The following is a 27,834-nucleotide window of genomic DNA, read 5'->3' as shown; positions in this document are numbered from 1 at the left end:
ACAACGTTTTGGTTGATATACCCTCCAGCCTTCATCAAGTGTCTTGGGGAAATTTCGAACCTGGGTTCTCATTTCTAAGGTATTTTCGATGTTATTATTATTATTATTGGAATCGAACTCGGAATCTTGGGATTAGTAGCCCGTGCTCTTAGCCACTACGCCATACGCCCGTGGGCAATTATGGAGTGAATTTTTAGGGCTTATAAATCCAATATTTTCCTATCCTTCCTTATAACCGGTTCCCATAAGCTATTCATATCTGCAGTCAGTCTGCTTAGGAGGTTGTTGTGAAGCAGCACAAATGCTAGGATAAGAAAATATTAGATTTATAAACCCTAAAAATTCACTCCATAATTGCCCACGGGCATATGGCGTAGTGGTTAAGAGGAACCTAAAGATTCCGAGTTGGATTCCTGGCAGTGACCTGAATAATAATAATAATAATAATAATAATAATAATAATAATGATAATAGCAACATCGAAAAATACCTTAGGAATGAGAACCAAGGTTCGAAATTTCCCCAAGACACCTGATGAAGCCTGGAGGGTTTACCAGCCGAAACGTTGTGTTAACAGCAAATAAGATGAGGAGAAATATCCGTCAAATGTAAATAATGTACATAATTCCTCATCTCTTAAATATAGAACTGTAATATTTTTTTCATTTGTATTTTCTGATGGATTGTGGCGGCGGCGGTCGTGGTGGGGATGAGGTGGGTGAAAGACTACACAGAGAATGGAACTTTTCTCCCCCGAACATTCAAATCACAACTTGGTAATACTATCACAATCTTAGGATTCCATTCTGATCCATTTCTAACCTAAATGTATAATTTACAGTCCCCCAAAACTCATTCGAGAGGTTCACGAATCCTTTTTGTTTGAGCATACTTCCTTAATAATGATGGTTTTTACCACCGATTTCTCTTGTGTGAATGTTTCATCTAATATTTAGTAATCATTTGTTCGTTAAACGTCTATTTTTATTCCATGATTGGACAATTATGTTGTTTGAGGTATTGTTTTACGGACGGATGCTCTCTCTGATGCTAACGCTTATTTGTTTTCCAAGTGAAGGATTATTTACTCTGCATAGCTTCGACTGTATGAACTGATCGGAAATTTTGTCGACAGGACGAACACCAACCACCGTTGTCTCGTACAAGCGATATCAGATATAAATAAGCACATACACAAATATGACCACACAGACACACACACACACACGTCTTTTTTTCCAGTTTCCGCCAACCAAATCCAATCACAGGTCTCTGCTAGTCCCGAGACTATCACAAAGAAACGCCATTATCTTAAGTTGCCGCGCAGTGGGACCGAACCCGATACCATGTAATTGCGAAGCGAAATTCTCAACAACATCGCAATGCCTGTCAATAGATGTAAAAAAGAAAAAAAAAAACCTCATATCTAATCTTGGACAGTTTCATTGGGCGATCTTTTATTTTAGGTAGGTATATCAACTGGATTGATAAAAAATGCCCCAAAACAGTTAGGGAAATTACTAAAAATAAACATGGGTCTCCCGAGTAAACGAAACGAATATGTAAACGTATTAAACGCCATTAATTCGTAGTGGGAACAACATATTTCGTTTTGCAACCATAATATACGGGGTGGGCGAAAAGTAAGTAGGCATTAAAAATTGGTAATAAAAGCTATATTCTTTTTACAAATTTATTGAAACAAATAATACACGTTCTTTATTACATGGGAAAAGGAAAGTAAATTTTCATATCTTACCGTAAGCAACGGTGGCGTCAACTAGTTTCCTCAAACGGCCAGGGGTAGAATGAGCAACCTTCTGAAGGGCGTCGTCTGGGATATCATTGAGAACCTCCTGAATCCGTGTCTCCAAGTCCTCCAGTGTGCGTGGTTTTGTCTTGTACACTTCATCTATTGTGTAACCCCACAGGTCAAATTCATATGCAGTGAGATCTGAACTGCAATGAGCCAGCACTGAAATCTATAAAAAATCTGTAGAGATAAACTTAGAAATAAATGGCTTTAATGCAGAGTTCTCTTTTTAATAGCTGAGAATCTTGACTTTTGGAAGTTATTATACTAGCAACGTAAAAACGAGAAAAATAATTTGAGTGTAAATACGTATTGAAAACTGGTTTGCCACGAGAACGAGGAAAATATAAACGTTTCGGCTTAGATTACATCATCAATATTAGAAAGAGATAGATAGATATAGAGAGATGGAGAAGGAGAAGGAGAGAAAAAGAATGGAGAAATAAGAGAGGGGAATCTACTGGGCGAAACGTGCGCTGGGCAGCAGTCAAGGAGGGGAGATGATCAACGAGAAACCTAAACCATTTGAAAACTGGAAAAGTTATGGAAGCGGGTAATAGTCAGTAAAGGGAGATAAGCATTGAGAACGCTGGAAAATTTGAAAATGACAGAATGCAGTGTTGGGTGATAACTTTGAGATGTGAGGGATGCGAGACAGAGTGATGCCCCAGATATGGCGTCGAGGATTCAACGCTGACTTACTTGACATGAGATGTTTTCACGTTTCTCTCGTTCTTTCTCCATCTCTTTAGTCTCTCTTTCACCCTATGTTTATGAGGTTGAACATGTTTATTCATGAGTATGGGGACAGAGGAAAAATGCTACTGTCAATCATGTTCAATTAATGCTTAATATATATGATTATACGTGGTCTGATCAATAAGTATCCGGACTGTTGCCATAGTAACGAAAATGAAACACGCAAAGTGAAGCCGCTTGGCACAGATTGACCTTAAACTCTGCTGTACTTGCGCACTGAGATTTGACGTTCTAGCTCACTTCCCCTGTCTACAGCAGTGCTTGGAAAGAACGTGTGTAGCGTATGATCGTCGCATTGACCATGACAGAGAAAGTTGAGCAGAGAATATGCATCAAATTTTGCTAAAAGCTTGGCGATTCCTGCTCAGAGGCCCACTTAAAGTTTTCAAAAAGCTTTCATCGTTCTCGACACAATCAAGGAGATCTTGAGCAACTGAAACCCGAGTGTCTTTTTGGTCAGCTGAAAGCAGTTTTGGCACAAACTTGGCAGACATGGGTCTCATACCCAAATCTTCAGTGATAATGGACTGAATTGAACCGTAACCAACTTGCACATCCTCTGATAACTCACAGATGGTGATCCGACGATTTCCTATCACAGCTGCACACACATCTGCGACGTTTTTCTCAGTTCTGCTGGTTTCGGGTCTCCTGAAACGTTCGTCAATATCGACCTTTTTTCAGCCATCTTGGAAACGTCTGAACCACTCGTACACTTGTGTGCGGGTCATACACTCCTCTCCATACACTTTCAGCAACTTTGCGTACGCTTCTGAGCAGGTATCACCATAGCAACTTCCTCTGCCATGGTCAATGCGACGACCACAGCGGAAGTGAACTAGAACGTTAAAACTTAGTGCGCATGCACAATAGACTCTAAAGTCAACTTTTGCCAAGCAGCTTTACTCTGCGTGCTTTAGCTTCGTTACTATGGCAACAACCCGGATACTTATTGATCAGACCTCGTATATGTGTATCAGTGTGTGTGTTTTTGTGTGTGTCCTCCCAACACTTGACAACCGATGCTGGTTTGTTTATACCCTCATGACTTAGGGGTTCGACATAAGAATTAAACAAAATGTGCTAGATTTAAAACAAGTACTGGAGTAGATTTGTTTGACTGACCAACATGGGCAAAGTCCACTGGTTGAAACTAGTAAACGAGCACACACACACAGAGTAATAACAACAACAACAACAACAACAATAATTGTGTATATATATATGTATGTATGTATGCATATGTATATATATATATATATATATATATATATATATATATATATATATATATATATATATATATATAATGTGGAAGCACTCCGTCGGTTACGACGATGACGGTTCCGGTTGATCCGAATCAACGGAACAGCCTGCTCGTGAAATTAACGTGTACCCTTAACGTAGTTCTCGGGGATATTCAGCGTGACACAGAGAGGGACAAGGCCGGCCCTTTGAAGTACAGGTATCCTATGACCGCGAGTCCGCTGCCCTAACCACTGGGCCATTGCGCCTCCACATATATATTATACAGTAATAGTAATAGATAAGGATCCAAGTTAGTAAGCTTGGAGCATGCATACAGCTAGAATAGATAACAAAAGACGGACAATATAGGATAAAACGAGTTCATTAACATCGTAAGTTACACACTTCGTCCTATATTGATTACAAAGGAAATTTCGATAAGCTGACAGTTACCAATTATCTCACGGTATTCTAAAAATACGAATAAAAATCCAAAACACACGTATATATATATATATATATATATATATAATGTAAGAAGATGTCAAAAAGTGGTATATAACATACAGGCCTTAAGAGCTCAGGTTCGGCCAAGTATCTAATTCCAAAGTTGAACAAAGGGATACGGAATTGGTACAAGTAATAATTGGCTACAGGCAATGTACGGTTCGAGCTAATGAAAATATAATAAAATAAAAGATGAACTGATAGTCACAATGGCACCAAAGCATTTATGATGTAGTAATAAAAAAATAAGTTTAAAATTTTCATACTTTTCGTAGAAAAACGAGAACCAGGAGGTGGAAATGTCATATTGATTCTTCATAGAGTTCGAACTGTAAAGTTACTGATGAGGGAGGGAGAGAGAGAGAGAGAGAGAGATAGAGAGAGAGAGAGAGAGAGAGAGGGAGAGAGAGGGAGAGAGAGAGAGAGAGAGAGAGAGAGAGAGAGAGAAGAGAATTTGGTTAGTCTTTTGTATTAGCGCAACCTGGAAAAATAGGTAAAAATCCTAGGAATGACTATTCAATCCTCACAAATAAGAGAGTGGAACATACAAAATATTACTTTTCTATATTGTTAACGAGCAAAACGCCCCCCCCCCGTCCAATGGACGGTGCTGAGTTGTCAAACATTTAAACCAAATTTTCTCAAAACAACTTGTCCGACCGTCCCATAGCTCTCTCCTTTGAGAAACACTGATTTAACCTAAATTTGAGACACCAGCAAAAGGAGAAATAAAGATAGACTTTTTTCTATTCCAAAGAAAAACGATTTTATTCACACAAATATACAACCGAAGAGTTTAAAGTACCAGTAATGATAAGGCTGTTGACTGGGAGAACGGCTTTATCGATCGCATTCTCACCTGGAATCGATTTTTGTTATTTTTTCAAGACTTATACATGCCCTGATACCGTCAGTATCTACATATCAAATTTGAGCGCAATCGGATGGAGGATGCCCGAGATCCTAGAAGACACACATACACAGACAGACAGAACGGATTTTATATAATAGATGATTTCAAATTTTGGCGCAAGGCCAGCAATTTTAAGGGAGTGGGTAAGTCGATGATATCGATCTCAGTGCTCAATTGATACGTATTTTATTGTCCCCTAAAGGATGAAAGGCAAATTCAACTGCGGTGGGATTTGAACTCAGGACATAAAGACACGAAATGCAGCTAAGCATTTTGCCCGGCGTGCTAACGATTCTGCCAGCTCTCCGCTTTCTTCTGTCTCCTTATCGTCGTTACATTAATAGCTTTTAGAATTCATGTCTTTCTGTGAGGAGTCAAATTCAATATTCGGTCTCCAATAGCAACCCTCTCCAGTCAGAGCTTGACCACAGTTTTCCAGTAGCTTCACGTAGCTGTCTGAATTGAACCCAAGGCTCTGTTCATCAGTTCTCTGATGAATCCTGACGTCCGGGTGCGGCCAGAACTCCCGCTATGTCCCTGCTGGCTACAGCTTGGTAGTCTCCGTTGCAGCTGTCCACGTCATGTCTTACAAACTTTACAAAGTCCATAGAGCATTGAACAGCAGTCCTGATGTCGGCAGTTTGATACCCGAAGCAAATCCTCTTTTCCAATATTTAGATGGCCATCAGTCCTCCGCGTCAGCTAACTTTTTTCTATATTACAACTTTAATTTTATGCTATTCAACGCCGTTGACTGTTCACTAATACATCAAGCTGCTCCTAGAGAAAAAGAGAAGACATCTTCGAATTTAGACCGAACACCTTTTATATAATACTAGCAGTATCGCCCGGCGTTGCTCGGGTTTGTAAGGGAAATAACTATAAAGCATTTTTAGAGAGTTATAGCCAAAAAATAGCAAAAAAATTATGGTAAATTTTTTTTGACAGTTAAAAAGGTCGAGTTGCGTCCCCTAGACAGTCTGTGGTTTGTGTTTCTGATTGTCGACCCCATGTTGAATTTATCGATTTTTTTCAGAACTGGGGGAACTTTTCAAAATTTTCGCTGCGTTAGTTTTGAATTATGACATTGGGCTATGTGTGTGTCAAGTTTCATCAGAATCGGTTGAAAGCCGTGGTCAGGGTGAGGGTACAACCTGACAGACACACAGATACACAGACAGACAAACTGCCGTTTATATAGAAAGAGATATATCGGCGTAATCCATTTCATAACAGTCTACGTATGAACAAACAAAAAGAAAAAAGAAGGATATCCGTTTATGCATCGATTTCACTTAAAATATTTAAGGTGTAAAACGTATTGGGAAATCTTAACTGTCTTTTCAATTCAATCCACTGGCAGAAATGTTAGCACGCCGAGCGAAATGCTGAATTCAAATTCCACCGAGGTCAATTTTGCCTTTCATCCTTTCGTGGTCGTTAAATTAAGTACCAGTTGCGTACTGGGGTCAATCTAATCGACTGACCCCCTCCTCAAAAATTTCGGCCCTTGTGCCTATAGTAGAAAAGAAAAGAATATTTCAGTATTACTTATTAGATAACTAAAGACAAGGGCATGGGAAAATGCGACCTCATTTTAAAAGTTAACCTAAATGTAAATTACTTGAAAAGTTCACTCAAAGGCAGTTTACTCTGAACTGTGTATATGAATGAAGATGACAGAAGTGGATGAAACAGGCTTAGAATTGGGGCTAGAAATAATTGGAAGAACATAAATCTTTTTTTCTCTAGGAACAAGGCCTGAAATTTTTGGGAAGGGATCCAGTCGATTAGATGGACCCCAGTACACCACTGGTAATTAATTTATCGACCCCGAAAGGATAAAAAGCAAAGTCGATCTCGGCGGAATTTGAACTCAGTACCTAAATACTGATGAAATACTGCTAACATTTCGCCCGACGTGCTTACGTTTCTTATTTCTTTATTGCCGACAAGGGGCTAAACACAGAGGGGACAAACAAGGACAGACAAAGGGATTAAGTCGATTATATCGACCCCAGTCAACAGACTTATCATTACTGGTACTTTAAACTCTTCGGTTGCATATTTGTGTGAATAAAATCGTTTTTCTTTGGAATAGAAAAAAGTCTATCGTTATTTTTCCTTTTGCTGGTGTCTCAAATTTAGGTTAAATCAGTGTTTCTCAAAGGGGAGACCTGTGGGACGGTCGGACAAGTTGTTTTGAGAAAATTTGGTTTAAATGTTTGACAACTCAGCACCGTCGATTGGACGGGGGGTGGGGTGGCGTTTTTCTCGTTAATAATATAGAAAAGTAATCTTTTGTATGCTCCACTCTCTTATTTGTGAGGATTGAATAGTCATTCCTAGGATTTTTAGCTATTTTTCCAGGTTAAGCTAATAAACCTCGTAACTGGTACTTAATTTATCGACCCCGAAAGGATGAAAGGCAAAGTCGACCTCGGCGGAATTTGAACTCAGAACGTAGCGGCAGACGAAATACCTATTTCTTTATTACCCACAAGGGGCTAAACATAGAGGGGACAAACAAGGACAGACATAGGTATTAAGTCGATTACATCGACCCCGGTGTGTAACTGGTACTTAATTTATCGACCCCGAAAGGATGAAAGGCAAAGTCAACCTCGGCGGAATTTGAACTCACAACGTAACGACAAACGAAATACTGCTAAGCATTTCGCCCAGCGTTACTAACGTTTCTGCCAGCTTACTGCCTTTGGAAGAACATAAATCTAACTTAGCCTTTTTGTTTATGGAATCAATATAACTCGAAGCATGGCTTAGTGGTCAGGATATTGCAATCATGATCGTAAGATTGTGGTTTTGATTCCTAGACCCGGCGACGCGTTTTGTTCTTGAGTAAAGGGTTCTGGACTCAGAACGTAAAGCCCAAAGAAATGTTGCTTAGCGTTTTATCCAGGAGGTAACAATTTCTACCAGCTTGCTGAGTATTGATATGCATAATAATCCTTTCTATTATAGGCACAAGGCCTAAAATTTTTGGGGAAGGGGCTAGTCGATCATATCGACCCCCACTGCTCAACTGGTACTTATTTTATCGACTCCCGCCTGCCCCGAAAGGATATAAAAGGATAAACTGACCTCGGTGGAATTTGGACTGAGAATGTAGAGGCAGACGAAATATCGCTAAGAATTGTCTCCGGTCTGCTAACGATTCCGTCTGCTTGTTGCCTTATGATATGCATAATAATAATAATAATAATAATAACCACTAATTTAACACTAATAATAAGTGATTTTATTATTACCCACAAGGGGCGAACATAGAGGGGACAAAACAATCTGATTTGGGGTCAGACATACGAATGGTTTTTACACAAAAACGGTTTTAAAAATATCATGAAATTACAAAAATACACACAAAATCGGATGATGGAATAGACCGGAAGACATTACAGATGGAGTGGGTGCGGGTTCAGCTCGGACCCCACGAGCCCCGCCTCCCCACTGATACTTTTGGTTGCACTTGGTATTACATTTATGTTGTGACTTTCATTCGCAACTTTTGTGCTACATCCTTCCATCGTTCTTCATACACTCTCCTAGTCAGGCGTATTCTCTCCAGCCCTATCTTCCTTTTCAGGTGAAAGATGAAGTAATTCATCAAACCAGGGCCGGAGATGAACTTGCCTGACTGTAAACCTTTCATTCTCGTCTTCCATATCACTTCTTTCGCAATTGCTACTACAACGAGAAAACGAAACTTACCTTCATTCACGAGGAAATCCGGTGGGTCAATTTTTGTAATCGACCCAGTCGACAGCTGCACTCCTCGTGTACCTGACAACAGCTGTTCGGCACAAACCCACACCTCAGACACGTCCGGACAATGAACAATAGCGTGCGGGACGGTTTCCCTATCCCGCCCGCATCTTGGACATATCGGACTGTCTTGGCCACCGTGCCTTGCGAGTTTATCCCGAACAGGTAGAGCTCCTCTGTAGCATTGCCATGCCAAAGACTTCTGGAAGTTGTCCAGTGTCCTCGGCTTGAACGTACGTCGGAACAGACTGGTCAGCTGATTATCGTCGAGACCTAGGGTTTCCCCCAAGGTATCTTCACATTCCGCCTCTACCAACCCTCTATAGAAGAGTGTGGTGGAACCCCCACCGCAGGCGTTGCCCGAGCGACGGAACAGCAGGAGAGCCTTGCGACACTCCGTGTACCAAGTACCAAGTTTCGATCTACGATTCAGCCAGGTTTCCCATCCACCGAAACTAGTGAACTTGGGAAACATCAGTTTTGCTAGCGAAGACCACACCCGTTCACCATCCAGGTAGAGCCACAGATGTCTTAACCTCAGCGCATGTCTGCGCATCATCAGCCAAGGCATCCCTAGCCCACCCTTTAACGGTTGTTGACAGCAAGTAGAGCGTTTCACAAGTGGTTTCCCGCCCTTCCACAAGAAGTAGAAGAGCTGTCTTTCCAACTTGATCAACCACGAATCAGGGCAAGGAACGACGGAAAGGCGGTAGGTGATAACCGATGCGATGAACACATTGGCCACCTCCGCCCTCCCTTTCAGGGATAGCCACCGCCAAGACCAGGTCTTGGCTACTGCAGCCACCTTGCTCGTTACCTCGCCCCAATTCTTCTCTATTTGGAGGTCTGGACCGAACCAGACCCCTAGCAGTTTAATCGGACCCGCCGTCCAACGTCCCACGACGATGTCAGGAGGCATCGACTTGCCTCTCCAGGTGCCGAGTTGCAAGCCGACTGACTTTTCGCGATTAACTTTTGCTCCTGTCACCGTCTCGTAAACCTCTATGGCCTTGCCTACTTTACATAGGTGATCCATTTCGGTTACGATGATGGTGATGTCATCCGCGTACGCTGACACTGATTTTCCGTTACCTGGCTGTCTCGGGATGCCGCTCAGTTTTCGCAGTAATGGCTCAAGAGCCATTACGTACAAAAGCGGGGAGAGCGGACACCCTTGACGAACCGAGCGTTTGATTTTGAACGGCTTCGACAAGAAGCCGTTCACCCGAACTACCGAGTCGATGTTATCGTAAATTTGGATAATCCACCTGAGGAAACCAAGGCTCAGCCCGAACTGTGCCAGGGCAGATACCAGGTAACGATGGTCGACCCTATCAAAAGCTTTAGATTGGTCTAAATGGACCAGAGCCCCACCCTTGCCAGAATCACTATTAAACCCCTCTATAGTGTACCGCATTAGATGGAGATTATCCTGAATGGATCTGCCCGGAACGGCACATGTCTGTGCCCCTCCGATCAGACCATCCGCGACACGCGCCAATCTTTTCGATAACACTTTGGCCAAAATCTTCAACTCTGTGTTTAGCAGAGTGATGGGCCTGAAATTATCAATGCACTCCCCCTTGCTCGGGTCCTTTCTGACGAGAGTCACTACTCCCCGGCGCACAGATCTGGGTATAAGCCCGTTCTGCTGCCAGTTCGCGTAGACCTCCGCCAGTAGGTGCCCGAACAAGTCTGGCATACTCTTATATAACTCATAGGGTAGACCATCCAAACCCGGCGCCTTGCCCGCGCCGCAGTCCGCCATTGCCTCAACCACCTCCCCAGGCGTGATTGGCCCTTCACAGCCCTCCGCATCTCGCCCCGATAAGCGCGGCAGACCGTCGAGTAGGTCCGTAAAGGCCCTCCTCCTATCCAGCCCGCCGCACTCACCGAAAAGCTGAGCGAAGTGCTCCTGAAAGGCCTCACACATCTCCTCGGGTTCGTTTATCAACTCACCTTGTTGGTTCTTCAAAGATCGAATCGTGGCGTCGTTGCCATTCCGGGCTTCCACCACTCGGGCCCATCTCACGGCGTTGATTCCTTCACATCCCATATGACGGATTCTAGCCCTGACAATGCAGCCCATGTGTTTGGCCTCGAGGTGCTGGTTTAACACCAGTCTCTTGGCCGCCACCTGAGCCGCAGAGCCAGTTTTCATGGCTTCCTCTAATTCCTTAACTAGAGTAGTTTCCCTTCTAGCCTCTCTAGCCACTACTCCTATGCTATATCTAATAGACTCAAACTTGATGGCTCGTTTGAGGGCGTACCACCATTTGTTATTAATGATGTTACCAGATAGTGCCCTCTGAATTATATTCCTAATCCGGTCTTTGTACTCCTTAATCGCCAAAAGGGACGTATTAAGTTTCCAGTAACCGGATCCTCTATTTTTAACCTTATCTATGTCAAGCTTACAAGTGACCATTTTATGATCACTGTAGCTGATCGGGTAAAACTGTGGACACTTAGCTATTTTACTGTCTACTTTTCTAATTAGTATTCTATCTAAATATGACCTGGAAGATCCGTCGCTGTTTGACCATGTCCACAATGGAGCGTTCGGAAATTCCAGCCTGTAAGGATCTGCTAGCTCAAAGCGGCTTAGCAGTTCCATGAAGCCACTGGACGCGAGCCAACACAATCTACACCCGCTTTGCAAATTGTGTTAAAGTCTCCTAGCACCACTAATGAATGCGAAGTACCAAGAAAGTTTTCTAGTTCACGAAAATAATCACTTTGCCCTGTACTGTTGGGTGCGTAAATTGCAACCAGTCTGATAACTTTACCGTTACTGAACGTCAAATCCATGACGACCAGCCTACCTTCTGGATCTGCAAAAATTAACTTTTTCCCAGAAACCCGGTTTCTTTTTAATAGGACCAACACCCCACTCCCGCCTGTAGGACTGCCAGGAGAGAAAAAACTCTCGTAGCCGTCAAACAGCGGGAGTAGACCTCTTGGCCCCTCTAACCGGGTTTCTGTAGCAACAATGACATCTAAACTACGCGACCTGATATCATGCAGGAAGCGACCTTGCTTCCAGCCTGCTCCCAGGCCGCGCACATTTAAACAACCAACATAAATGTAATCCATTACTTACCTTTATATCAGTGGTTCGGTTTTTTCCTCTTCTTCCTTCTCTTTTTCTGGGCCTCGTGGGGGAGTCTGACGCAGGCCCTCGAATATATATGGAGATGTTATATCCATTCTGAGAGGGCCTACGTCATGGAAAAATTCGGACTTTATCCGTCCGTAATCCTTCCGGCCTATTCTGTACAAAACATAATCGTTTTTCTTCCCTATTTTTTCTACTTTGGCCATCGCTGCCAACACATTTCCAAGTCTATTGTTCGTGGCCTTAACGGCCATAAATGAGTTCAATGACTCCCTTTTTTTTTTTTGGTTTACTTTGGGAGGGGTGGTTTCAGTTTTTCTTTTTTTCCTGGTGATAACACTAATAATAAGTGTTAAATGGAACGGCTCATGTACTGTGAAAGTGCAAAAAATCGTGTTAACTGGAACGGCTCATGTACTGCAAAGGGCATTATCGCTGTGAAAACAACATTCATTCATGAATTTATTTATTTATTAATTTTTTAAATACATATCTTACCTGTGAATTTGCGTGTGTAATCTGGGAATGCATACAATGAGCTTCTCTGCCCTAGGTGTACGGAAAACACTCGGCGAGAAACGGAAGAAAATTTGAAGAAAGAAGGAAAAAACAAAAGAAAATAATAATAATAATAATAATAATGATAATAATAATAATAATAATAATAATAATAATAATAATAATAATAATCATAATAATCCTTTCTACTATAGGAACAAGGCTTGAAATATGGTGGGAGAGGACTTGTCGACTAGATCGACCCCAGTGCTTCACTGGTACTTAATTTATCGACCCCGAAAATATGAAAGGCAAAAGTCAACCTCATCGGAATTTGAACTGAACTTCCCAGTGGTATTTTTTTTTCAGTAGGTGAAAAGAGAGCGATGTCTGGAAGAATTTGTTAAAGGAATTGTTAAAGGGGTGTACACTGTAGGGCTGGCTGAAAAGTGTGTAAATTATAGGGCGTACATTGTATCATTGAGAAAGAAATGAGGCACATGAGGAAAGGGTGGGCCTGGAGCACAAATTATAGGGTTGGAAAAACTGGAAAGTACTATATAGAACTGGGAGAAAGGAGTGCACATTGTAGAGCTCAGAAAAGGGGTCGAATATTGTAAGATTACGAAAAGAGGGCGCACTTAATTGATTTGGAAGAAGGGAAAGCACAGTAATGGACCAGTAGTGGCGTGAGGGGCATTGCAGAGTTTTGAAAAGAGAAAGACTATAGGGAATATTATTCGGAGAAGAGGGCTCACATTGTCTTTGTGTTTGTTCCCCTCACTGCTGGACAACCTGTGTTGGTTTGTTTACGTCTTCGTAGCTTAGCAGTCCAGAAAAAGAGACGGATAAAACAAATACCAGATATTTTTCATATATATATATATATATATATATATATATATATATATTATATATATATATATATATATATATATATATATATATTATATATGTATGTGTGTGTGTGTGTGTGTGTGTGTAAGACTAAATGGAAGTAAAATATTACATTTAATGCTGTCATAATATATATATATATAAAATCATTTCTGGGATCGGTTTGATCGTGTAAATCCTTTAAAGCGGTGCTCCAGTCTGGCCATAGTCCGAAACTGAAAGAAATGAAAGAAAAATCGCTCGCTCGCGGACACACACGCACATGCACACACATACACACACACACACGTTGTGCGAGTATGCAATTGCATTTGACTTTGAATTAATCGGATTTCGAACTTTTGACAGCATTAAATGTAATATTTTACTTCCATTTAGTCTTACACCCCCCCACACACACATACTTGCGTGCCCGGGTATTCCAAAGGAAAAGAGAGTGAAAACGACCTTTACACCCCTGTCTCATGAAAGTAGATTTTTCCCCTGAAGAAAGCACGAAATTTCGCTATAATCCCACTGGAAATAGGAATCGTTATTAAATGTAACCAAAGATTATTCAGAGGGCTAATATTTTTGACGGTGTGTGGATATCTTGCAGATAAGAAATCGAGAAGCCGGGTGCCTGGTAAAGCAATATGGCGCCTTTAGAACTGTTCCTGGATGTCGATGGCGAAAAGGTTTCACCTCGTTTAAGGCAGATTTTACTACACGGCTACCAACTATTTCATCATTTTTTAATCGCTTTGCAAGAGTTTATCCGAATTATTTACTGTATCTTTATCGACTTCCCGTTGTTTATCTGTAATTATAAATTTTTATTTGCCTTTATTTTTGCTTTATATTTATCACTTTTTCTTTTTTATCCTTTCTTCATATTTTATTCCTACAAGAATCACTACTAAATGACCTCCATACCAAAATTCGAAAAGATTTCTGATTTTTTTTTTTTTTTTTTTTTGTGGAGTGGTACAAAGATATAGCAGTGGTTTATTATCTTCTGTCCGTTTAATTTCTTATGCTGCTAATTTCTCGCTCCTCTAAGTAAATTGTTACTATTTTACACCCGTCTTACAAAATGCTGTAAACTCTGATTGGCAAACGTTTAGAATAACTATTAATACTTTATGGTGTAGGGGTTAAGGAATTGGGTAGGGTTTCTATTTGTGAAAGAATTTTTTAGTAAATTTTATGTATTACTTAGGCACTAATGCGTGACCCTTTTGCTAAATTTTTTTTCTTTTACAATCCTCTCCAGAGGTTTACCTCTTGCTTAGGGAAACCTGCGTATCCGTTGATTAAATTATTCGCAATATTTGAATGAAACTTTAATTTCTTAACCCTCGGTAACAATAATAAAACCTTATCTGGGATGATACTTCATATAGAGCCTATATTATCCTGAGATAGGGATTTTGGTTCAAATGACATCGAAGTATGTTCACAGATCACTAAACATGAGTGAAGCATGTCCGGGGGATATTTCTCCGAGTTTCATACCTTGACCACATTAAAAGACCACATGTCTTTTAATTTTCATTTTTCTTTGTCAATGACGTATCTAGGAAAGGCGGAACAAATTCCTTTTCAAACATTTTGAGGAATATGGAAGTTAGCTCCAGACTGTGTGTTCAGTCCAGAGATTTGAAACGCAGAACTTTGCTGTAAAGACCTTCAAGAGTTGCTAGGTGTTAGTGGTGGTGTTTTGCTTCTTTCATTTGTTACATATGTTATCAATATGGTTGGCTAAAAGAAAAAAGGCGGCAAGCTGGCAGAAACGTTAGCACGCCGGGCGAAATGCGTAGCCGTATTTCGTCTGCCGCTACGTTCTGAGTTCAAATTCCGCCGAGGTCGACTTTGCCTTTCATCCTTTCGGGGTCGATAAATTAAGTACCCGTGAAACACTGAGGTTGATTTAATCGACTAGCCCCATCCCTCAATTTCGGGTCTTGTGCCTAGAGTAGAAAAGAATACGGTTGGCTAAAGTTCTCGATTCAAATTGCATCGAAGCGGATTTTGCATTTCGTTCTTATATGGATCGACAAGGCATCAGTTAAGAACTGGTATCGGGCTGATAGCTCAGAGTATTTCAGGATTTATAATGGAACAAAGAAATTTTCAAATGCTTTACGCTATTGTTAAAGCATATCTAGAACCTGATAGACCAACGTATGACCAGAACCTTTCCAAATGTGACAATCCCCATATTTTCCATGCGTCTAGAAATGCACAATACTTTCACATACTTTCAGATTTGGCCGATATTTCGGAATCTGATATCTACCCCCGCAAAAAAAAAAAAAAAAAAAAAAAAAAAAATTAAGGCAGCACATTACCTTTGTGCGTAGAAAAAAAATTCCATAACTGAGTTAGTTTCAGTACGGAGGATTAGCGTTCGAGTTGAGCAATAAAGTCGTAATTTCAGGAAATTTAAGTATAAAATAAAATTCCATTTGTATTTACAATAAGCCATTAAAGTTTTTTTCTTTTTTTTTTTTTTTTTCAGGTTCAGATATCGTTAAGTATTATTTAGACCGTTATCCACCTATGCGATCCAAAATAAACGTAAGGATTCTGTTTTGTTTTTTTTTTCACTGATTTTAGTGTTTACAAATATTCTGAAATTGAAATTCCTGCAAAACCGTTAAACTGATTCTATATTTACTAATTTATATTTAACAGGGCTTGTGTGAATCCCTCCGTTCTGTCGAACAAATGTTCAAGAATTTCGGTCGTTATCTTTTCGACAGTGTAGTTGCTAAGCTGGCATTATATCGTCTAGAAAACGTCATCAAAACATCAGAAGTCATCTTGAAAAGATTGCTGAGAGTAATCGACGGCGATAATAGTGTTGTGTACAGATGTCACAGATGTCAGTTCTTGACTTCGGTCTCTGCTCACTATGATGATGCATCTAGTGAAGATGAGACAGTCCAAATCAGAACACAGAGAGATTTTGTTTTGACTGATGCTGACCATATTACAGAAAACGGCTTGTCTGGTCCGCAGAGGGAAAACCTATCGACTTCTCTAGAAAAAGCTGCCGAAAAAGTATCTACTGAAACCAAAAATGCTGCTGACAGAACTAAAACCGTTGGTGCTGGCAAGGATAACGAAACAACAGATGTTGCCGGCAAGAGAGCAAAAACCGCTGATAGTGCCAGCAATAACATCGAAACCACGAAAGCTTCTGACACTGAAGGCGGAAACACTGACACAATCCACAACGGTCTCATCAATGCTCATACAGTAAGTTATCGTTACAAGTGGTCAACAGTTTATAATTCGACTCTGAACCTTGTTTTGTTTCCCTAGATCTTGTACAAACTAATAAGCCAATAGAGAGAGAGAGCAGTATCGCCCGGCGTTGCTCGGGTTTGTAAGGGAAATAACTATATAAGCATTTTTTAGAGTTATAGCAAAAAAATGCATTAAAAATGGAAAAAAAATTATGGTAAATTTTTTAAAAATCGTTGACTCATCGTAGACATTTTTAGAGTTACTTCCCTTATATAATAGCGAAAAAATGCATTAAAATGGAAAAAATGATGGTAAATTTTATTTTTAAATCGTAGACTCATCGTAGACGCGCGCTAATACCCAGAAGGGCTAGATATGAATCGCGACTATAAGATACCCGGTTTTGGTTAAACTGCACCGCAAAATGTGGAAGTAGTTAGGAATCTAAATCGTAGGAGACACACAACTTCTCTTTTATATATAAAGATATATATATAATAGAATAGAATACTAACTTTAGGTTAGTTCAAACCTTTTTCACATTTTAACTTCTAAAGGCAAATTCACTGCAATTACTGTGAAGAAAAAGTTATCATGGTTAAAGGTGTAAAGACAACTTGTTGCTTACTCTGATGTTGATTGTTTTAGTTAAATCTACGGCTTTGAATCTGCTCTGAATTTATCTCTTCGGTATTTCCCATTGAGGAATGTTAAAGAGCCAGAAATGCGCCTCTAGGAATCCGCTTGAGCATGGATTCTCAACCATTACTTTTTATCTATGAACCCCTTTAATTACTTTTCTGGTGGACCCCCATAGCTCTTCAATATTTGAAAACTAGTCTTATAAAAACAGATCTGTATAGGTTGAACAATGTAAAATGTTTATGAAATCTTGCTATTTCTTGCAATATATACTAATACATCTAAAGTAACATTTTTCAGGGGCCTCTAAAATACTATTATAGACAACTTTTTTTGTTCATTATTTACATTTGACAGATATTTGTCCTCATCTTGTTAACACATTTCGGCTGACTTCATCCGATGTCTTGGAAATTTCGAGCCTGGGTTCTCATTCCTAAGGTATTTTTCGATATTATTCAGGTCACTGCTTGGAATCGAATTAGGAATCTTGGTTAAGAGCGCGGGCTACTAACCCGAAGATTCCGAGTTCTATTCTAAGCAGTGACCTGAATAACAACATCGAAAAATACCTTAGGAATGAGAACCCGGGTTCGAAATTTCCCCAAGACACCTGATGAAGGCTGGGGGGTCAGCCAAAATGTTGTGTTAACAAGATGCGGACAAATATCCGTCAAATGTAAATGTAAATAATGTACATAATTCATCATCTCTTAAATATAGAACTATTTTAAGTGGACCCCCTCAAATTTTATATGGACCATCAGGGGCCATATGGACCCCGGTTTACACATTTTGCCGTAAGGGAATTTTTTTTCTCTACGATAACAGTAGTGAATTTGCCATTATAAGTTAAAAGCTGTCAAATATCTTAACTAACATAAAATTCGTTTATTCCTAATTACTGATTGGCGCTGTTACTGTGGGTGTGTGTACTCTCGGGTTTCCAGATTGAGATGCGTAAATCAGCTGAATGGATTTGAACCTGAATAACACCGATCCATCGCCTCCATTAATGTTAATTGCGGAGTTTCACCTGCTTGCACATAAGTGAACCTCCAAAGGAGCAAGAGACTAAATCGATCAAAATGAAATCAATAGCTCCTGTGGTATTGATTACTTCCGTCTAACAGTCAACACTAAACGTGTTTGTGTACTTGCTAATGGAACCGGTAATTTCAAACTTTATGAAATTGATCTAGCAGTCCTGATATCAAGAATATTTAACCCCGAGTCAGTTCTGCGTGAGCTGACCTTTGAGGCCCTTCAGTGCAATCTTCTGGAAGAAATCAAATTTTGCTTTTAAAAATTCAAGAACATTCTAAAGTTCTTAAAATTTAAAACTATTGAACTAATCTTGCTTCAGTCACTGGATTGCGGTCATGCTGGGGCACTGCCTTGAACATTTCATTCGAACAAATTGACCTTACTACTTTCAAAGTCTGGAACCCTTTCTCTTGCTAAACTGTTAGCAGGACGTAAACAAACTAATATCGATTGTCCAACTGTGGCGGACAAGTGCATACACACTAGACGAGCTTCCATGCAATTTTCTTTTACCAAATTCCCTTAAAAGGCATTGGTTAGCCAGACCCTATGAGACATTTGACCGAGAACCCTGGCTTCATGATAGTGAAGCGAAAGTTTTGACTAAGCAACCTTAAGTTGTAACTTTCTGTATACGTAATATTCATAAATCTCCTGTTATTTAATTCAATGTAGTCTTTAAATACAACACATCGCCATTGCCCCATTGATTCAAAGCATTCCATTAGTGCCCAACCTGTCATCGGACTTCTGCATGCTTTCAGTCCACAAAAAAACCTATTCGCAAAACTTTGATCAACTTAAAGCTAAGGTAGAAAACGATTGTCACGGTTCCACGCGGTAGGATCGAACTGGAAACCATGTAGTTATGAAGCGAAGCCAATTTATCAGTACAAATTTCCAAATGTTTTCATTATATGTAAAGTGTTACTTGGCTTTTCTTTTACTTAATTGAACTTGGCAACAGCGCCCTGACCATACTTAGACAATGTCACATGTAGTACTTAGTTTTAGAAGTTCAAAGTTTTTTTTGAAAGACCATAGGGATTTTGTTTACATTTAATTGTTAATCCATCAAATGTAACGTTCTGAGCTATACCCCACGCCACCCACATACTCCGTGGTTCTCAATATTTTCGACTTTGGATATCAAAAAGCTGGATAGCACGCAAAAATTTCTAGCGTAATTCGGGGGGAAAATTAAAAAGTTCGAAATCCATTTTAAAAATAGAAAATGATTGCTTACCATTTATTATGAATATATTTTTAAGACGCTCACGTATAGATTTTTCTAATTTAAATAACTTATGCAATTTGCGATGTACTTAAATCTCCCATGCGATGCAGTAATAGAGCGGGCGCTCTGTTTGTGAACGACTAGCTTAGATATGGCGAAATATACTGTGATTTCAAACTGTTCTCTAGAATTTAATTACCAAGTTAACATCAGGAAAAGTATTCCTGTTTTTACTCTTAATTTAATAAGTTTAATTAAAAACATACTTGACTTTTCAATGATATTCAGACGAGGGTAAAATAGCTTCATATAGTGTTGTCTATCGTATCTACGATTTAATTCACTATTCAGACAAGCGAAGGAATGTGGTTACGGGGTTCGTCTTGTAACCATGTTTTCGGGTTCAGTCCCTTGCGTGGTACCTTGGGCAAGTGTCTTCTACTTGTAACCCCGGACCGACAAGTGCCACCCGAGTGAATTTGGTTGATGGAAATTGGAAACCCATCATGCGTGTGTGTGTATATCTTTGCACCTGTATTTATACTGCTTACCGCTTGATAGTGTTTACGTTTGGCAAGAGGGAAACCAATTTTAGGGGACAGAGGCGGTATTAATACCGACAAGTAAAATTTATCCACACATTTAAATGTGGATGTTCTGTCAAAGCAAACTATACGGTGGTTGTTACCCTGAAAGAAACCCTCATATTGGATTTTTCTTCCCGCTAGTGATAAACATGAGGGCATTTTGCACCAAAAAGCTAATAGTTTCTCTCATTGTAACTGCCGCAGTATATCCTGTTCTAATAGAGCACCCACGTTTAAGTGGGCATAAATATTCTGTTGCGCACTAGGCACAAGGGCCCGGGAGGGGCGGGGCAGTCGATTAGATCGAACCCAGTACGCAACTGGTACTAAATTTATTGACCCCCAAAAGGATGAAAGGCAAAGTCGACCTCGGCGGAATTTGAACTCAGAACGTAGCGGCACACGAAATGCCGCTAAGCATTTCGCCCGGCGTGCTAACATTTCTGCCGGCTCGTTACCTTACTGTGGGCATATATATTACCTCAAAGAGTGAAGGTGCATGGTTCAGTGGTTAGAGGGTCAAACTTACAATTATGAGGTTGTGAGTTCGATTCATGGACCGGGCTGCATGTTGTGTTCTTGAGCAAGGCACTTTATTTCACGTTGCTTCAGTTCCCCCAGCTGTAGAAATGAGTTGCGACATCACTGGTGCCAAGCTGAATCGGCCTTTGCTTTTCCCTTGGATAACATCGGGGAGGCTGGTATGCATGAGCGACTGCTGGTCTTCCATAAAAAACCATAGGTTGTGCGTTCGCCGGTGACTTTCCACCCAGATTTGTACTCCGGAGGGGACACCTCTTAGGTGTACCCATGGTCATTCGTGACCGACGGAGTCGTCTAAGTACCAGATTTAAATACGTACTGAGGTTTCTTTGTTTGACTAAAATCATTCAAGGAGATAACACAGCATGTCTCCATCCAATGACCGGATGTGTAATAGACTGACGAATAATCGAGCAAAACTAGTTTAGAGTAATCTGAAAGATGTGAATATACTTCGATTCGGTTAAATAATTTACCATTTTTCTTTAATTCCAGGAAGTCGAAGGCATCGAAAAATTCTTTGTCTTATTCTACAAGACCTTCGTTTTGCATCCGTTTAACGCTTACGTAAGTGACTTTTTCTCTTTCAACTGTATCTCTGATCGATCAGACGTATAGTCAACAGCGTTACAAACACGACATCTCCGTTGATTCCTATAGAAGATAGTAGGACGTGATTTTAGTGAGGATTATTTTCAGTAAATCGAACGACCTTGTATTTCCCATTTGCAATAGGGATACATTAAATTCTCTATACATCTGGATTCTTGTATGCTGATTGTGTATAGCCCCAGGCCAACCTTGAGAAGACCTATGACTTTTCAGAATGGATCATCCTCTATACAATAAACCACATAATCCAATATTCTTGAGGCAGGCGTGTTGTGATGGAAACTCGACTAAGATTTTAGCAGCTCGAACGACCATGCCTCCCTTATCGATTCTCTACCGAGTTGAAATTAATACTCCGAGCTAAATATAAAATAATTCTGTATTAAATACTTATCGAGTGGTGGATACAGCTGGACGTATTCTTCCTGAATGTGTCATGCTCCTAAGACACTTAAAGACTTGATTAGTGATAGAAATTCTTCACTCGGTCCTTCAAGCCACAGCACACTTCCCTTTAATTTTTACCATTATTTGAGGGTTCCTGCCTTAGATGACAAATGTGGTATCTCGCTGTTTGCGACATTTATTTGTTAATCAGTTTTTCTATATCAGAAGCTATATTTGTCTAAGCATGCGTTTGCTGATGGATACCTGTTAGTGATTACGCTCAAAGAAGCAGAAATCTAGATTTTAGCAATTACTTCAGCTGCTTTTAATCAGATACATGTGACTTTTAGTTTTCTCAAGACAAAAACCGTAGTTTTGTGATTTTTCTATAGTCTATCCACATCAGACAGAATGCTGTTGTGAACCAATACAGATTCTGTCGATATTTTATGCACACAACTTCTTCCATGAGGTTTTCGTCTCTTAGATTCCACTCAAGTATTATTAGCCACTCGGACGGTAACAAGACACGAAAAGAGCTTTACATAAAGCCAAGTGATTGTGAAGCGAGTTTTACCATTCTTATGTCTGTAAGATGCCAATGGAATTCTAGAAGATAGCCTAAATATGATCCAACAAACATCTTTAGAATTAATATCTAGATTGTTTTTATTAAACTGTTTACAAACACTTGCTTCCATTATTTCCTTTCACAAGATCTCACTTACCAGACGTGAGGAGTACTCGTACGCTTTTAGTCGAAGTTGGTGTCTTCTATTATTCCTTAATTCGATTACTTCATTGACTTTTCTTGTAGGTAGCAATGTTGCATTTCATCCGAAACGTAACCTTTGATGTCAACGACTACTGTCAAAAATTGGGTCCTATATCATCCTCGGGTCGCAAAATTGTAAGTATCACAAGGTATTTAAAAGAGAATGAGATTTCTGGTGAATGGTGTGGGTGTTAGTGATTAGTAGAGCTATGTCTATTTTACTGGTTTCAGTTATGTCTCCCCTAATGGGGCACTTTTTAAATAGATTTGGTTGATCGCATCGACCAGTACGGGTTTTAAAATTTTATTAGATCGAAAGTCTAAAATACCATTTGACAAAAAGAAAACTTTTTTTATATATATTGGTTTATATCTATAAGCATAAACACGGACACGTGCATACGATGAGCTTTCTTAATTTTGTTCAACTAAATTTCACTAAACGATATTGATCTTTTGTTTCTTAGGTATCTCCTCGTCGCATGATCCGAAATAGATTTCTCTTACAAGTCAAGAAAATGACGAATGAAGTTGTAAATTTGGCTGCCGCAGACTATCGCTTTAAACTGATTCTCGCTGAAACTGGTAAATCCATTTTTAAGCTTATCAACTGGTGTGGTGGTCTGAATTGATTTAGCTTCAGGAAAATGGTCTCGATATTTTTCAAGGTTTTTTTGTCTGCGAGCCGGCAGAATCGCTCGTACACCGATCAAAAAATGCTTAGCGGCATTTCGTCCGTCTTTACGTTCTGAGTTCAAATTCCACCGAGGTTGTCTTTGCCTTTCATTCATTTTAAGGTCAATAAAATAAACCTGCGGTTGATGTAATCGACTTATCTCCTCTCTGGAAATAACTAGCCTTGTTCCGAAAATTGAAACTAATTTATTTTAGGACGTGTTTTTCTTTACTATATATATATATATACATGTACCTCAATCAGTTTTCGAATGTATCGCCATGCTTATTATTGGTAGGCCTAACACCACTTGTAACTTGAAATCGTGCTCACTCAATTCTGTTGCAAACTTTGTCTACACCCCAGGCCTCGTCTCGGTGTTTCCCTGGTTGCCTGACTTTTAGACTGGAGGGTATCTAGTCTGATTTCACCAGTCTGGAATGATAGTCACATCCCTCGCTCCGGAGCTAATTTTTCTTTCTTCATAGAAAAATCCCAGGATTCCCAAGATTCCTATCCAATACTAAATATTGGAAAAATTCTGCAACAAACTAAAAATGGTTCTAATTTTAAGGCGGCGAGCTGGCAGAAGTGTTAGCACCCCGGGCGAAATGCGTAGCCGTATTTCGTCTGCCGTTACGTTCTGAGTTCAAATTCCGCCAAGGTCGACTTTGCCTTTCATCCTTTCGGGGTCGATAAATTAAGTACCAGTTACGCACTGGGGTTGATGTAATCGACTTAATCCGTTTGTCTGTCCTTGTTTGTCTCCTGTGTTTAGCCCCTTGTGGGTAGTAAAGAAATAGGTTCTAATTTTAAAAATTTAAACTTGGCAACAAGGTTTAAAATTCTTTACCATGGCGAACTTCATCGGTTGTTTCATAAATAATTTCCAAAACTGACCACCCCCTTTTAAATGTTATTAGATGTGAAAGAACTCAAACCTTGTGGCCCTGGTGTGCTTGCATATCTGCACAAATGATCAGCGTAAAAACAAGATTATAAACGTGATTTAGTACAAACCTTATAGAAAAAGAAAACAGCGAATCCAATTGTTTCTCTTTTAACACGAGAACCGCATAAAAGTAAAAAATGTAACTTGATCCCTAATCTTACCTGTTCGACGGGCCCATTGCATAATCCCCTTGTCTAGTTTTGTACCCAAATTAAAAAAGAAATAAAACATTTTCATATTTTTCAGCAATCTCATACATTTGAACATAACTGTTAGTCTAAGTTAACCTGGACTTAGCAGAAAAATGATCATAGGGGTTCCAGCTGTGACCATCCTGTTCTTGTATATTCAATGCGCTCGTTTTAAAAACATTTAACCTTTTTTTGCATTTAAAGCGGCCATATTTGACTCAAACATTCTACTCGTTTTATGTTGAAACCTGTTAAATGCGGCCTCTCACATCCACCTAACAATGTCATTCAAAAAAAAAAAATAATCACATCGACATCACGGGACTACTAGTTAATGGTATATTCAATTAAAAACAATGGATAAATAAACATTTGAAAGTAATTTGAATGCTAAAAGTTTAAGACGTTAGGGTGTAACATGAAACTTAACTGGTCTTCGTTAGTTACGCGACTACATGAATCTCTTTTACCACAAAACATTTAGCTACATAAATTTTCAATGAAATAAGGTGCAGAATTTCTAATAGCCATTTTAAAAAAAGTTTGTTTCATAAACTATGCTAACTTCATAGTCTGCGCACCCACTATCCTCATTCGACTTTTAGTGTATGAATATTTCTAAATTTTAATTTACATTTGTTAATCTGTTTAATTTTCGATAAGAAATCGGAAGAAAATAATGGGAGATAACTTCCGTAATATAACTGAATGCAGTGTGGGAGTTGTCCCATCTTCGGCAATTCGGCGTTAATTGCAATCAATAAACTGTTCTACACCGGTGTAGGATGTAAACATCGATAGGGAAAATGCCGGTGCTAATCGAACGATGTCCCTTTTAAAAATTCCTGAACCACGTTAGACATCTTGTCACTTCTAACGCCAATAAGATGAAGCGAACCAATAACTTGTTAAGCAGTCGCTATATATTTTAAAAAAGTTGAGATCCTTGTTGAAATCGTCTCTTTCTCCTATATTTCACAGGTGACTTGATAATTAACCCCAACCAATCAACTTCACGAAAAAGGAAGATTTCACTGGATGAGTTGGACGCTTGTAGTAGGAGCAGCAGTAGTGATCCAGATTATGTGGTGGGTATATTATTATTATTATTATTGTGGTGAGCTGGTAGAATTGTTATCGCGCCAGACAATGTGCTGAGCGCATCTTTACGTTCCGAGTTCAAAGGCTGACTTTGCATTTCATCCTTCCGAGCTCGATAAAATACCTATTTCTTTACTACCCACAAGGGGCTAAACACAGAGGACAAACAAAGACAGACAAACGGATTAAGTCGATTACATCGACCTCAGTGCGTAACTGGTACTTATTTAATCGACCTCGAAAGGATGAAAGGCAAAGTCGACCTCGGCGAATTTGAACTCAGAACGTAACGGTAGACGAAATACCGCTATGCATTTCGTCCAGCGTGCTAACGTTTCTGCCAGCTCGCCGCCCTAAAATAGGTCGATAAAATACCAGTTCACTACTGGTCGATATAATCAATTTACCTTTCCCTTCAAAAAACTGTTGGCTCTGTACCAAAATTTGAAACCATTTACATAAAACGGCGAGCTGGCAGAATCGTTACCGAGCCATTTCTTCCGGATCTAAACATTTTGACTTCATATGCTGCCGAAGGCCGACTTTGCCTTTCATACTTTCATGGTCGATAAAATAGGAACCAGTTCAAGCATTGGGGTCAAAATCATCGATTATGTTCCTCTCACCCAAAATTCAGTCCTTGTATAAAGAAAGAAAAACAAAAATGTAGTGTTAGGACTCTCGTTTTCTGTTAAAATTCCTTGGGATATTTTTGCTCTTTACATTCTGTATACAAATCTCTACGAGATAAGCTTTACCAGTCATATAACTTGGGGTCGATAGAATAAAGTGCCAGTCAAATGCTAAAGCCAATCTTTTTTTCCAAACACATTGGTGTCAGCTTAAATCAGAAAGCATTCAAATCTGTTTAGCACCTTTATTTCGTGTGAGTCACTTCATCCAGCTTACTTCGTTTACTATTAAGAGAAAAATGGTGATGGAATGAAGCCTCGGCTTAAATGAAAAAAAAAAAAAAACTAAATGCGTTGAGTACATTGCTTTTTCTCTGGTTTGTGCGCGCACACACATTCGCGCATATACATTTTTGCAAATCGGTGTCACGGGGGGGGGGGGAGTCTAACCTTCCAGCACAGATCGGTGCCTTTTCCTCGTTCTAATTCGGCTTTTTCTTTCAAATTAGTTTCATTTACCTCGCTCTAATCCATCTGTTTTACAAATTAGTGTTTGTATCTGCCAATGTTTTGTGTATTTCACTGTTTCTGAGAAATGGAAAAATCTTTTCTCTCTTTAGCCTGAAATACCATATTCGGATTTGGAGTCTGAAAGTCTTTCAGAAGAGGATTTTTCTAGTGAAGATACTGAAATTGAAGATTGCGAAGTTCCTCAAGATACCCATGGAGCTGGAACCCAAACAGCTGATGTCATGCATGCTAAAGACTCGAATAACGGTGTTAAATATTTCGATAGCGAGAATAAATTAAACGATGTTAAAGATATTGAGAATAAGACGAATGATGCACAGGATGGGGAGAATAAAATGAAGGAAGGTGTGGAGAATGAGATGAATGAGGGTGTGGAGAATGAGATGAATGAGGGTGTGGAGAATGAGATGAATGAGGGTGTGGAGAATGAGATGAATGAGGGTGTGGAGAATGAGATGAATGAGGGTGTGGAGAATGAGATGAGTGAGAATGGTATTCAAGCAAGCAGTATTTGTGAATCTGATAGTCAGGGAAAAGAGGTTACTCTACAAAACAATGGTATGAAGACGGCTGCAGTATCGGAGGAGGTTGACTAAGAATTATAACGGGCTCTGAAATGCAAAACAAAAATGAAACAGTAATGTCGGGCCAGTTATTTGAAGGAAAGACCGTTAAGCTAGACACTATTGCTTTTATTCGTAACGATGGTCAAATATTATTAGCCAACATAAGCCTTTTCTTTTGTTTTTAATTGTTAATGAGCATTTTATCTTCACTCTTTATAAACCTTGTTTTTTTTTTTTTCATAAATTACCTTATTGTCTAATAAAGATTTAGTAATCGTTCAGAACTCGTTTAGAGTACAATCCCTTTAAAAAAAATCTTTTAAATCTAGTTCATGGCGGAATTTCATGTGATTGTAGTTTAGTTCTAGGTAGAACTTTATCAAGTAGGTATGTGATTAAGTTTCAGACCTTTCACAAAGTCCAGACAGAGGTTGATTCTTCGAATCATAAAACGTCTTCTACGACTGTCAAATATACAACCTCACATAACTCCATCTGTTTAAATACTTTGACGTGGTACCACTGGCATCACAAGTGGATGGTATATTAAAAAAATGGCTTCTATACAGAAGTGATGTCCAC

General features: G+C 39.6%; 1 protein-coding gene across 1 annotated transcript; it reads left to right on the top strand.

Moving 5' to 3' along the window:
• Positions 1-13,809: 13,809 nt before the first annotated feature.
• On the top strand, positions 13,810-27,535 carry LOC115220516. The gene is made up of 9 exons (XM_029790655.2): positions 13,810-13,824; positions 13,970-14,337; positions 16,040-16,098; positions 16,216-16,782; positions 21,325-21,396; positions 22,646-22,738; positions 23,071-23,188; positions 25,404-25,510; positions 26,776-27,535. The coding sequence occupies exons 2-9, from the start codon at positions 14,172-14,174 to the stop codon at positions 27,280-27,282; spliced, it is 1,689 nt and encodes a 562-aa protein (XP_029646515.1). The 5' UTR covers positions 13,810-13,824; positions 13,970-14,171; the 3' UTR covers positions 27,283-27,535.
• Positions 27,536-27,834: the final 299 nt, after the last annotated feature.

This window comes from Octopus sinensis, linkage group LG16 (assembly GCF_006345805.1).
Source record: "Octopus sinensis linkage group LG16, ASM634580v1, whole genome shotgun sequence".
In the NCBI taxonomy this organism is placed as follows: Eukaryota; Metazoa; Mollusca; class Cephalopoda; order Octopoda; family Octopodidae; genus Octopus; species Octopus sinensis.
The sequence above is the reverse complement of the archived record's forward strand: the minus strand, read 5'-3'. Positions and strand labels throughout refer to the sequence as shown.